Raw genomic sequence first — 14,070 nt, 5'->3', positions numbered from 1 at the left:
CCAACATGGAGGCAAGAACATGACTTTAGCTTGGGCCCTGGTGGTGGATTGTACTAAACCAGATGGTCAGTACCCATGGAACACAAACTCATGTAGTTTCTATCATATCTATCCATGACCATGTAGTATGTTGTATTCTTTTTAAGTGTTCCAGCTGATGCTTGATCAAACAGGACGGGGGTTTCTGTACGACATTAGATTGGATAGCCACTGGCAATTTCTGGCAGATTACTGTTTCACCAAGTTCAGTAGGGCATTCATTATTTGACCACTCTTGCTGGAATTGGCAGTTACTGTTTCTAACTCTGCTAGTAGAATAACAGCAGCCACTAAAAACACACCCATCACCTCCGTCTGGGCAGGTCTTCCGGCAAAGCTTAGGATTGTAGCCTTCCTCCTTGAGCTGTAATTTTAACCTTATGTTTGTTTATTTAGGAATATTTAGGCCTTGCTGGAATTTTAAGAAGTTATTTGAGTACCAGACCCCAACAGCTAACCGTTTACAGATGCTTTCTGTATGGTTCCATGGACATGGTTCAGGTAAGTAAGAAAAAAAACAGCAAAACCTCAGCAGTCATCATAACACATCAGCAGTCATCAACTTACTGGAGTAAAACTAAACTAAAGAGTAGACTAAAACTCACGGTGGATTGTTTTATAAATTAGAAATTACGAATTGTAATTGCCTGTCCAAAGCAGGCTGCCTGTGGCCAAGTTCACCCCCAGAGTACCAGTATCAAGCCCGGTTTGATAAGAGTAGCATATCACTTCATGCCTGATCCATCAGTCACTCTTCTTTCACAACGTAAGTTCACTACGTTGGTAGGGACATGGTGTTCAAATGCCCTTGAGTCATTATCCTCCCTGCATTCAGCGTCACAATTGAGCGTGAGTTCGAAATCGTGGGGGCGGAATAGGTGGAACAAAATGAGTGCCAAGCAGGGATCTCCTTTCCCGGTCCGTCTCTTAAATGCCTCAAGGCTAGTTGTGGGGAGGACAGGATAATTCCTTGTACAGTAATAGGAGAAGCATCTGGTATGTGGAATTTGTAATTGTTAAAGTGTTATGTTATCATAACGGCCTGCTTCCAGTATGGGGAATCCCAATGTGCTAAACACTGAATACCTCTTGTCTTGTCTTGTCTTGGGTTTGGGGGATGGTATCAGTCTTGTGTACCTCACAAACATGCAGAGATGTCTCCATTACTCCCTGTTTCGTTTCTGGTACTCCTTCCTGTGCAGCTGTCAGGGGTGTCATCTGGAGGAAACGTGCATGCCTAAGGATAGTATGCCTTTTGCTTGTGTATTCTACTTTTGGCAGTTAGTTGTATTTACTTGGCCTTCCTAAGAGCACCAAACTTTCCTGTGACTATAATGTAAATTGAGGAATCTCCTGTATGCAAAGTGTTTTAAACAGAGGTACATTTCTGTGGGAAGTACCTGTTATGGCAGTTTCAATTTGTGAGTGAAAGTGAAAGTCTGAATACATCTGGGTAGGAAGTGTGAATGATCTAGCAGACAGAAAAGCAATGAAGCCTTCCTAACTGGAAGTCCATTCATAAATAACCACACAAAAGACCACCACAATTTTGTATTTCTTTTTTGTTATTAATAAGGTAAGTTCCACTGATCATATGACCACTCATTATGCTTTATATTAATATGAATTGTATGTGCATGAATGTATTACATGTTTATATATAAACATTGTATGCAGTAGATAAAATAAAACACTGAAAACAAAACAAAAAAATTCCGTTACAGGATAATTCCCCCCCCCCCCCCCCCCCACACACACACACACACACATGGATATCCCCTGACAAGTCACTCCCCAGGACATAAAGTAAACATAAAGATGAATGAAATCTACTGAAATTCCTCCGGGACAACAATTGACCTTCACACAAATATGAGTCAGCGCACATTCTACAGAGTTTATCTTATGCTGCATTACAGACAAACTCAGAAGTTGTGATTTTCCAACCTCATACTAGAAAACGTAGAATGGAAAACCACTCAGAGTCAGAGTTCCTACTTGTAAACTCATGTCAAATCCATCTACCCAACTTTAAAGTCAGAACTGGGAGATGTCAGTGAACAGTGTCTGGGTGAAATGAAGTTGGCACAACAGCTGTTGAAATGGTGGCCTTTTTCAGCAGGAAAATGGGGGAAGCCCACAAGAGATTACCAGAAGGCCCTGACCAATACATTTGCAAGTCTGACATACAGTGCTAGTGGGTGTTTGCCGACATTAAAATAGAAACAGTGTGTGCATGTGGTTTTCATCTCTAACATCTCCACTAGTTGCCTCGTATGTCTCTACAAATGACAATGCAACGCAATTCAAATAAGATTACTATGTCGTGTCTGTGACAACAACACCTTTGACCTAGACAGGATAGGCTACCATACAACAGAATACATACTGAAAACCAGTTCACGATTTCTCAATTCATACCGAAACACACTTGCAGAATGTATTTGAAATCTCAACAAAGATGTACGTCAATAAGACTTTGTGTAAATTAACATAAAAAAATAAATAGAACAACAGGTAACAAGTCTGATATGACACAAGTTTAGTCTTGTGTTCATCTGTGTGTCCAGGCATTGGTGGGAAGACTACATCAGATGTAAAACACACTTCAAGGCGCAGGTTCGAACTGTGTGAGCCAAGTCCAGTGGCAGGTCTCGGCAGCCTTCTGCTGAGGCCCAATAGGCAAGTGTGGCATGGTACAACAACATCTGGCAGATGCTATAGTTTGTTTTGTCCTTGGTGACCTCCCAAGAAACCTCCTCAGCCAGTGGACTCAGACAGGAGGTAGGAGTTTGTCCATGGAGTCCACGGTTGAGAGGGACTCGACACTGCCCTGCTCCTGCTGCGGCCTGCAGAAGCTACACTCCTCCTGCTCCACAGTCATCAGGGTATGGGGCTCTGGCAAAGGGGGAGACAGAAGAAGATTTCAGACTGCAATGAAGGACTTCAGGAGGGCAATGTTAACTCTGTTGACTGACTTGACAGTACGTAGACGTCCTTTGCACTACATTTGCTTGCACTACATTTGCAATATTGCACCACCCACACACTTGAAGTGTCTTTGTCTCTGTGTCCAGGTTATTATGTTTAAATATGTTCAGTATAGCTAAAAATATCATGTAGGTATGTTTATCTGTTTAGTATCTGTTTAGTATGTGTATTTATGTTTAGTATGTGTATCTATATTGTATATTTATTGTTTATCTAGTAGGTCACTGCTATGTCTTTTCATATTTTTTATCTAATATTCAGTACTTATTGTTAAGTTATGTTATATCATGTTGGAGTACTTATATGTTTATATGTTATATGTTATGTCTTGTCATGTTATGGTAGTGTGGTATGGTGTCCTGTCCTAAGAATTTCAGTGCCCAGTCCAACTCTGTTGTTCTGTGTACCTGACAATAAAAGACTTGACTTGAGATGGAGAAAATCATTAGCTGCGGTAAACGTAGCCACAGTGGTGGCACATTGAATGTGAGCAAGTCATCAACAGCAGGCATACCTGGTGTTTTAGGCAGCTCTGTGATCGGCACCTTGGTGGATGTCTTATTTCTTTTAACAATTAGACGAAATATGGCTAAAATTGCTAAAATTAAGAATAAGCACAGCATAGCCAAGGAACTCCATACCAGTTGCATATTCTGATCATCTGTATCTGAGAAAGAAAAACAAAACAAAGAAAGAAGCCATCAAAATTCAGAACAGATGTGTTCTGTGAGATTTTATGTTAATGTATGTGGCTCTTTGTCAGAAATGTTGACTTTTATGTGAAGACAGTCTAGTGCTGTAATTGCTCCGTGGTGATATGGGAAGTGATGTGCCTCAACTGTAGCTAGTTTCCCCTAATGAGAAGGGAAGAAATGCAGGTAATCTTCATTTACCAGTTTCAGGGGTAAAGACCATCGGTGGAGTAGAACGTTTTGTAATTTGGGAGATCTCGTTGTCGTACTTGTCACACTTGTTGTCGGAGAAGGCGGTGCCTTTAGTCACAAGGACCTGCCCTGAAGGACATCTAGGTGCAAAAGAGCAATGGCAATTAAATGGTTGCCCCAGCAGCAAAATAAAAATAAATACTCATAACTGTTAGCTGTAACTGTACTGTACTTTGTCCACGAAACACATTGGTGATGAATCTGATCATTGAAAGTCCCCTGTGGACATTCCTGGCAGTGTCCTGTAAACATAAGTAAAACTCATCAAAACATGTATCACACATTTATCAAAACACTAACAGACAAAAAAACATATCTATCTTACACAAGTGGAAACATTCTGCGTTTATCTCCCTCTGGAAATACTGTTTTTTGATTGGCTAATGGGGTGTACAATAAGTTCGTATAGATGGACACCTTGGACGTAGTCTGGCTGCTGTCCAGCGACGCATTCTCTCATACACATCGAGCAGTCGGGTTTAAAACAGCGGTACCCAAGCTTGCACCCACACTTCGTGTCGGTAGTCCCGTGACAGGGCGTCAGCATAATTTGTGGATCTGTGATATAAAAAAAGGTTATGACTACTTTTTGAGCCAGTGAAGATGTTAGATAAAGGTGATGGTATTTACAAATGACTCATGGGGTGGGTTCAAACTTTGAACTTCAAAGGTAGGCCTACTTGCCTAAAGTGAATTAAATGCAGTGACTTACATACCCACACATTGGTTGCATCTGTCGCAGGACCATGCAGAATTCGTTTTGGTGTAGGTGCCATTCTTACATGGAGTGCAAAGTTTATCTGCATCTATACCACATTTCTCCACCCGACGGTTTCCTACGATGGCAACAAACGCATAAACCACGCACACGAACAACACAACATTCATGAATTAAAACGGAATCAACTGTGGATATTGAACTGGTTTGTTTTTACTTGAACTTGTTTTTTACTGGATCAAAAATACACTGTCTCTCATTAAAAAGGCGAAAGGTAAAATTAACTTAATGCAGGTCTTTTCCAATCCATCTCCAATTAGGAAATATCAAAAGACCCATTATCAGAACCTCATTACACCCAGTTTCATAAACACTTCATGAAACTCTATGGAAACCTTTTGGCTACATCACACATCTATAGCTTCACAAACAAGGGAATGGGCAATGCTCTCACAAACTGATTGAAAAACAATGAAAAAACTATAACACAATCAATAATTAAAAACACAATAAACTATAATTAACTATTATAAAATCAGTTTACCACAGTATTGTTCCCTATAGCTTTCCACAATAGAGAATGGGTGTCTATCATAATATTGTGAAGTGAAATTACCTGTGTGGCATTTCTTGCAACATACTTGGTCATTCTCAGCGGGATACGATTCAATACATCCAATTTCAACTCCACTAGTAAAAGCAAGAATGCTCCACATGAGCAGAGCAGTAAACAGCGTCCAGGATGGCATGTCTTGTCACTCGTTGAGGTGCGCTTCACTAGCCTATGATAAATCATAGAGGGAAAACTGAAGTCGTCGCGCTCCACAAGTGGTCCGATTTTGGATTGGATTTTAGCAGTTATGTCCGCGATGTAAGATCATATAAAGTTTAGGCCATCTACCATTGTTTGACTTCATGTGGTAATATTCGCTCTAGCACTGAAATATTGTCTTACTTGAGGACAGCAAGTAGTATCTCGATGTGAATTGTCTACCTGCCTTTTAATAGTCGTAGAAAAGGGGGCGTGTCTAACGCGCTAGTTTCAATATCATAGTATAGGCTACGTCGCTTTGTCATGTAAGTGATTAGGAGACAAGCTAGTTTAATTGAGATATGGGGAAATGGGGTGATTTCGACATTTGTCCTTTTGGCCCTCTTAAATACAGCATTCAGGGAATCCCTGAGCGTAGGTAACGCACAACTAATCGGTACTTCCCGGATGGTTTTGGTTTTATTTCGAGGAAATGTGTCCATGCTGCTGTTTAAACAATATTTTTTAATTAAACAGATTTTTACAATGAGCTTCATTTTGGCATTGTTTTGGATTGCCTTTTACGACGTAATTATTACGGTTACTATAAGGATTCCCGTGGCGATACGATTGGTTTTACTGGAATGGATCCGCGCCCCGTTCTGTTCAAGTGAATTGGTGGTCCAGTGATTAGTCCTATTGTCTATTGTTGCCTTTTAAGCAGCTCACATGGATTCGACTTCTGTAATGTCCAATTTATTTATTTTTTATTATTTGATCCTGGTCAGTAACTTTAATCAATTATTGGTGTCACAAAGTTACTGACAGGTGCAATGTCGCTAGGGCTCCCGTGCAGTGCAGTGCCCCTATTGCCCCCGCGACTAACTGCACTAGGATTCAGCAAAGCGGGAGAGGCGACCTTTATTTTGAGTCTCTCCACTAAAAAAATCATATGCTATGGAACCATACAGAAAGATATCTACGGATTCAACAAAGAGCAACAATCAGGAGATTTGTCTCGTGTTTGGTTGAAGCAGAAGGGATGACTTGTAACCCTCAAATGACATAAAAAGGATGACATATTACTCAGCAGTCTGGTGAAATATGACTAACTCTTTTTTTCCCCTCCTGATCGTTTAGAGAACCGCTGGTCACAATAGTCACAGGATTAAGTAGTGCCCTGTGCAGGATTCTCCCTAAAAATACAAAAGATGGATAAATAGATAATACTGCTATCCAGCAGTGTTGTGGTTGCCAGCGATTGTTTTCTCCTGGCTTTCAGTTCTCACCTTAAATAAGCACAACGGATCAATAGCTATTCGCTAACGGTATGCTAGCAGCTAAAACTAACGAAATATCTTGAAATGTGCTGACTTTGACATTATGACAAACTAGTTACTCAACGACTGTCCTTACACAGTCAAACATCAAGCAAGTGCAACACAAGACAAAGCAAGGCGGCGAATAAGCTACTTACTAGTTCGGCAGACAGTAAACAAGTCGGGCTGCCACAGGCAAAACTACAGAACAAAGTTTTATGCCTATGGACCCTGATTCTCCATATTAAAAGTCATTGTAGCGCCCCAATTTTTTTCAAGCTGTTTTTCAAGCTGTTTTTTGGGGGTAAAACTGCGTATCCTAACCCTAATCCTGAAGTATAATTGTTGCATAGTGTTACTTTAATATAGCTACTGTGCTCATTTCCTCCGAGTGGCCACCTTCCACCTTCCTAGTGCTTGCTAGTCCACTCTGGATGTGTTGTGGCTTTACAAGTAGGCTATTCTTAAGTTACGATAACAAACAAGGATTTGTCTGGCTGATCTCTTGGTTTAATTCATCTTAACTGACTGCCAGCCTCATAAGTACTGGCTTTGATATGTGGTGTTCTGAATGGGGGCACTCAAACTGTAAGAAAAAAGGGACTTCTCTGGCCATGCTTTGAAATGTTAGATTTTCTCTCTGCAAATATACACCTGTATGAAAGGATAGCCTCTTACAATGGAGCAGTTTATTTTTCGGGTTGTTTGTTAAAGGTTAAAGTGCCATCACCCAAAACTACAGTACCTTGTTTATTATATTCTGCTCACGGATTCACCCACAGGTGTTCAGGCGTTCATTCTACTAAGTGACCGTTAACCTTCTACAGTTCATTCTGTGTTTACAGGCCAAAGTTGACCCATATATTTAGGATATGACATGAAATGTACTCTTAGTGTAGCATGCCGTCATGTCCCAGTGACACCTCCTCCCTATGAACTCACCCACAGTGACATTTTTACTCAGCTTACAAGACGTCACAGTGTCACCTCCACGCTGTCAACTCCCACTGCACTCTTCTTACCGCTCTCAGACTGACACACTGCTCTCTCTCTATATATCTCTGAGTGGGTGGAAGAATCGCACATGAATTAAAAAAAAAAAACTCACACACTTTGAATATGTGCAGGCGGTTAGATACTTACACTCCCACACACTCTGGTGTGATCTCCACCCCTATTTGATCTTGATGGTACCGCATATTGATGCTTTCCTATTCTGATTGGTTGTTGCATGGTGGTTCTTGTGTGATCATAGAAATGTTCATGTGGGGGACTGATGGAACCGAAAATATTGCTATTCTACTGTTGTAAGAGTCATAAACTAAGTGTAGCATTCTTTTGTATCTGTACATATTCAATAAGTGTGGAGCTCATGTGCATATTCAAATACATTTCAAAAGAAACTTGTAATACATTTTTTTTTTTTTACTTTGGGTACTTTCATTGTGTAAAGTTTCATTTTGATAGGAGTAAAGGAAAAAATTACATTTTTGAGGCATATTTTTACCATGCATTAGCACACATCTTAGTTTGATGAGAATTAAACATATTTCCTCAACTTGGATTTCTTAGGACTTTTAGTATGTTGTTCTGGACACCTCATAGAAATGATCTATGCTGAAAAAAAATCTTTTACAATTAGTCTGTCGACTAATAGTCTACAACCAGTAAAGCCATTCTCTTAGGACCAGCTGAGAGGGGGTATCCACGCTGAAATAAACTCAAGAAATCATGGCTGTGTCCTCCGGTCCTTTTTTCAACTTTGGTGTGCTGATTTAGATTCTTTCCAGCTGATGGTGGTTGTTGATGATCTTTTCCTACATTTCACAGTGAGCACACAATGTCTCTTCTTCTGTCCTTTGCTCAAAACCATCCATTGCAAAATGTGAAAACGTTTTCATGTCATTCCATGTCATTCCACTCTAGTACAGCTGCTTCCACTTAGTGTGGATTGTAGGATTATAACGAGAAGTTCTTATCCTGTGTTTTGGGGAAACATGTTTTTATTACTGGAAAGTGTTGCTGGGAAGAATACAGATAAAGATGTATTACCTTAATGAATTTCCCTGTTGGCTAAACTGGCGAATCCATTGGATTTTATGTTTAGACAAGTGGCGTTGGCAAATAGGGTTCTGTTTAGAATGAATTTGAGAGTTTTTCGATAAGCTCATCATTTTGTTGAAATGGATCAGGGCAGCAAAAAGGACCCGTGCACAAGCACCGGGACACTTCACCTGTATCGGTACACTACTATGCTGCCAACATCACCTGTAGTATGTGTCTGAGCGTCCAGGCTGTCATAAACTACAACAGGAACAAGCCCAATGTCACCACTTCCTCCTAGAAAGACTTAATTCCCATATGCGCTTTATTAGCCCTCACTCAGGACTGCCCACTAGCACTAGCAATGTCGCCATGGAGCCCAGGGCCAACCGTTGTCATGGTGACAAGCGCACAGGTCCTCAGGTCCCTGCGGCAGGCCAAGCCCCATGAGGCAGCAGGGCTGGACGTGCGATGTGTGACTTGGAGTTGTGAGTCTGTGCTGCTGAGCTGACAGATGTGTATCTAGACATCTCAAAATCAGTTGCATCATACCTGTGATCACCGATCCCCTTTAGTTTGGACTGTATAGTTCAGCTTTAAACACTGTTCAGCCCACTAAGTTAGTATCAAAACTGGCACATCTAGGGGCTGGGAAACATGGCATCAGCAGCTCTGGAACCCCTCATGACTTCTCCCTCAGCCATGGACTCTTTCCCCCCCATGACTTCTCCCTCAGCCCTGGACTCTTTTCCCCCATGACTGCTCCCTCAGCCCTGAGGTTGAATGTGACGACAGCTTCAGTTATCTGGGCCTGCACGTCACAAGCAACCTGAGCTGGTCAGAAAACACAGCGACCAGTCAGGAAAGGACAGTAGCGGCTCTATTTCATGGAGTCACTGGAGAAGGAATCAAGTTGAATGGAGTGGGTCTGATTTCAATGGATGGTTTAGGGATTCTATCTCACTGAGACCTGAGCAATGCAGCAGAGGCTGGCTACTCTAACAGTTCTTATATATGAAAGGAAATGAAGGTACATTTAATATAGGAAAGAAAAACAAACTTCTGTAGTGTGGATGTAAAAGGAATATGCTTGCTTCTTCTCATGATTAACTTGACATGTAATGTTGTGTAATGTAGTTAAACTCTCTGTTACAGACCTTCAGAGCAAATCAAAGAAAACCCATCTCTGAATTCAGCACCTCTGAAATTGCGCTTTAGAAAAAGATTGCAAACAATGCCCCCTACTGTGAAGTTATCATAATTGGTTCAGTTCCCAAACAAATTCTAAATGAACACATCTGTGTTGACCAAAACAAACACAGAAATAAGTCTTTCACACGAAAGAAAAATATGTAGTCTCATGTGGTTTACTCCATTTCTGACACTATGAGTCATTAGCCACTGAGGGGATTTATGTTTACAACTGGGACAGGATGACTACAACACTACAGATCATAAGAAGTTTTCAGATGCTTCAGAGGACTCGTGGTGTCCCCTTGCTTTATGTTTACAACTGGGACAGGGTGACCACAACACTACAGATCATAAGAAGTTTCCCAGACGCTTCAGAGGACGCGTGGTGTCCCCCTCTTCTAGAAGCTTCACACCTCAGAAGCCTGTGTGCTGTGGCAGGGTAATGTGAATCCCCACCACCCAATGGCAGAGTGCAGAACTGTTTTTATTTCTTTTGGCCTGTCACCATTGGCCTGGTCGGGTTTGGTCAACTTGGTTCCTTTCTGTTTAGTAATTTTGCATCAGTACACACTGTAAAAAATATAAAAAAACAACAAATGATGTGTTTTTTATTGAACTCTCTGACAGGATTAAAAAAAGACAACATTTTTTTGACACAACAAAACATCCAGACCCAATTGTATTACATATATTTTATTCCTCATATATATAATATATAATTCTATTTACAATTTGTCATGTTTTTCCTTTTTTTAAACAAAGCCAAAAAAAAAAAAAAAGCTTCCATCGCAGTGTTTTATACTCAAGGATCAAAGTCTTTAAAAGTGCTCAAATCAGAAGAATGCTGCAATTCTTTCCCATTGGGCCTTGGGTGACAAGTACAGTCAAAAATACAATAGAACATTACATCTGCAAGTGTGCTCAAAGACGACATGTCAGTTTCACCAACGTATACTCCACAACAACAGATATTCCCCAATCTACACCAACCAGGAGTCATTTCACTCTCCCCACCTTATGCCTTAAGAACATTAGACATCTAGGTATTTATTTCAACTCCAATGTTTGGCAATTTAGGTATAGTATATCCAAGTGGTGGATTTTTGTTTGTATTGATGTTAATGGGTTATGCATCACCTTGGACTGTGCATTATTGTTTTAAAATATGTTACTGATGTCGTTTTATGGCAAAAGACTTTTAAAGTCAGTGTTGAGGAGGAAAGTCACAGGTATGAAACGAGTGTCAGAACTGATTTCATCTTCTACAAAAATACATTCCACAAAGCACTGGCAGACCAGTGGCCACCACGACCTGGGCACCGACACGAACAGCAAACTGCAAGGTCTGATTGTCTGATTGTCACTGGGACAAGGTATGACACAGTCAATTCAACATCACATAAATAGCAAAACAAACAAACAAACAAAAACGAAAAAAGAAACATAAAAAAAGAACATTAATCCAGTGCATGGATTTTTGGAGAATCTTCACTCCGGTTTTTAAATCACTTACGATTAAGAAAAAAAGTTTGACTTGAGCTTGAGCTCCACCTGTCATGCAATTAAGCAGCCTTGTCCAACCCCAGAGCCGAGTGTGTCCGTGTGGCCACTGACTGAGTGGACCACTGGCAGGCTCCTTTGAGATGTACAAAAATCATGCCCGCTATTTCAAAAGGTAGCTCAAGTTCGCCATACAAAAAGAAAAGCACAACCCTGGCTGGGGTGGGAGAACCTATTGCTGGAATACACAAACACGTTCAGCTGACCTCCACAGCCTTTCCCTTGTAGGCCTCCGGGGTCTAGGGATTGAAGTCCAGACCCTGACACATGGAGACCGCTCACAGTCTGTCCTGGAAAGGATGACTGGGTTGGCAAAACAACAACACCCACTTTGGCGAACTTAGAACCCAGCCAGGTGTGACTTCTTTATACCTGCGTGTTGTACTTGGTTTTGTTTCTATGCGGTTAAAACACTGTTGCGGTGCAACGGCTTAGTGTGCTTTATTGATATGACACATAATTGCAGAGCATGGAAACAAGCTGATGAAATCGGGTGGTACATTCGGAGTCCTGGCCTATGCTGAAGAAAGGGTTGTGTCTGTGTATGTGTGTGTGTGTGTGTGTGTATGTATAATGTGTGTGTGGGCTGGGGACTGGTTGTGCTGTGTGTCTGAAGCGTTACCTTGTGCTCGGCTCATTTAGGATTTCTTTCTTTTCTTTTTTTCTTTTTTTTTAGAAAGGCACTGTCCCGCGTTACATGATGTCAACGAAGAACTCGCACGGGTTCCCCATGGCGTGCTGGAAGGACTGGCGGCTGGCGGTGAGTTCCGGCGGCACGTCGGACAGCTCGCGCACCGGGGGGGCCCCAGGGGGGCTGTTACTTGCCGCCGCGGTAGCCTTGGGCGCATAGCGGGCCATGCAGTAGGGGGGCGGCAGGCCAGGGGGGCCGTATGAGGATGCGTGGCTCCGCTCGCTGTGGGCACAGGAAGCCTGGTGGTGGTGGTAGTGGTGATGGTGGTGATTGGGCAGGCTGCCAGTGGCAGCGGTTGGGGCGGAGGGGGCGTGGCTGTAGGAGAAAGCGTAGCTGTGTTGCGATTGGACGTGGCTCCGGTGGGACTGGGAGTGGGCGTGGCTGCTGTGGTGGCTCAGTTGGCTGCCTGGGCGGTTGCTCCGCCTGGCGCCCCACGTCGTGCCCTGCTCTGACTCACTGCCCCCGCCGCATGCCACCTTGGGCTCCTTGTCCCGCGGAGAAGGTCGTCGTCCGGTCCCAGCGCTGGGGTTGGAGCCACTGCTTCTGCTACCTGAGGAAGACGAGGCAGAGACCCGCGTTAAAGCTTCACCAAAACACCGCTTTCAATCGCCTCTAAATCAACTTGTTTTGAGGTTCTGAGAAAAAAATAAACACCAAAACAGCAACAAAAAGAGGAAACCTTCCATCCTTTCAAGACTCCAGGTTAATCTCTCTTTTGTTATCTAGGTGACATTTGGAAACTCATACTGATGATATCATTGGCATGCTTTATTCATTCTTCAGACCAGCACATGGAGGCCATTGCAACACTTGGGATGCCCCAGACAGCACTTCCGTGAACTACTTCCTGATTTGAGAGGGCCTCTTAATGTACACAAGATTGGATGGGCCACAACACCAGACATGCCAAGAGAATAAATGGAGGATCATGTAATCAGGAAGAATCAAGGAGAGGAGGGTCACGTCAAAACAAACCAACCAACCAAACCAACTTTTGTACAGGATACAGAGAGGGAGAGAGAGGGAGAGAGAAGTATGAGAGATGAGAGAAAGAAAAAATAAATGGGGAAGTGGAGATCAGTATGACTGTCTGGCTTACCGGATCCCCCCGAGTCCTGAGATTACCTCTTCCTTCAGTCTACAGACGCCCAGCAGAAACAACAGAAGGAACAACAAGAGTTACACCACACTGCCCAGCTCCCCCCCTCCACCCCGCTCATCACACACAACCACACCCTTACCCCACCAGCCATTCACCCCGCTCAAGTAGAAGAGGGGCACCCAACCGTGATCAGAGCTCAGTCTGCAGCCCACTGAAAGTTAACACTACGCAGGCGATCAAGCCATCCACACGCACACAAACCAACACCGAGAGACCAGTGATCGCTTCAGCTCAGTCACACAATGGCTTCATTGATGCACATTCACAGACACGACTGCTACACGCTCACACGTGCTCTCAGATGCATGTTGGGAAGACAAATGGCCTTAAAACAACAACAACCACAGGAATAAAAAAAATGTTTGCTTGCAAAATGCAAAAAATGGCAGCAACTCAAAATGGGAACTGCGGAATGAACCACCAAGACAGGGCATACCACATGAAATGTCCAACCGAATACAGCGACAAAGGGGAGGTTCTGAAAGGAGACGGATGCAAAAAAAACAAAACAATACAAGGTAAGAGGAAGAGTCCAGACCATCTGGACCAGCACGTGGTGCACCTTCTTCACCCAGATGTGCACCTTCACGTGCAGCCTTGGTCTGAACCTCCCACTAAATGCTGCAGAACCACCAGCCACCTTCATGCACCTGAAGCC

The 14,070-nt window shown here is 42.7% G+C and overlaps 2 protein-coding genes across 2 annotated transcripts in view; both read right to left on the bottom strand.

Annotated features, from left to right (window-relative positions):
* Positions 1-2,812: 2,812 nt before the first annotated feature.
* tnfrsf9a (tumor necrosis factor receptor superfamily, member 9a) lies at positions 2,813-5,441 on the bottom strand (the record flags this gene model as incomplete). Its single annotated transcript, XM_080853294.1, has 7 exons — positions 2,813-2,937; positions 3,545-3,697; positions 3,924-4,054; positions 4,147-4,216; positions 4,392-4,532; positions 4,691-4,810; positions 5,309-5,441. 7 exons carry the CDS (start codon positions 5,439-5,441, stop codon positions 2,813-2,815), a joined length of 873 nt encoding a protein of 290 aa, XP_080709420.1.
* A 5,241-nt stretch (positions 5,442-10,682) lies between these two features.
* The window catches only part of dvl1a (dishevelled segment polarity protein 1a), a 30,394-nt gene continuing 27,006 nt past the window's right edge, over positions 10,683-14,070 (bottom strand). Inside the window, exon 15 of the mRNA XM_080853908.1 lies at positions 10,683-12,800. Coding sequence (XP_080710034.1) covers positions 12,253-12,800 — 548 coding nt within the window. The 3' untranslated portion in view covers positions 10,683-12,252. The remainder of the gene's footprint in view (positions 12,801-14,070) is intronic.

The sequence above is a fragment of the Sprattus sprattus genome, assembly GCF_963457725.1.
Source record: "Sprattus sprattus genome assembly, chromosome: 16".
In the NCBI taxonomy this organism is placed as follows: Eukaryota; Metazoa; Chordata; class Actinopteri; order Clupeiformes; family Clupeidae; genus Sprattus; species Sprattus sprattus.
Note: the sequence above shows the minus strand (reverse complement) of the source record. Positions and strands in the feature narration are given on the sequence as shown.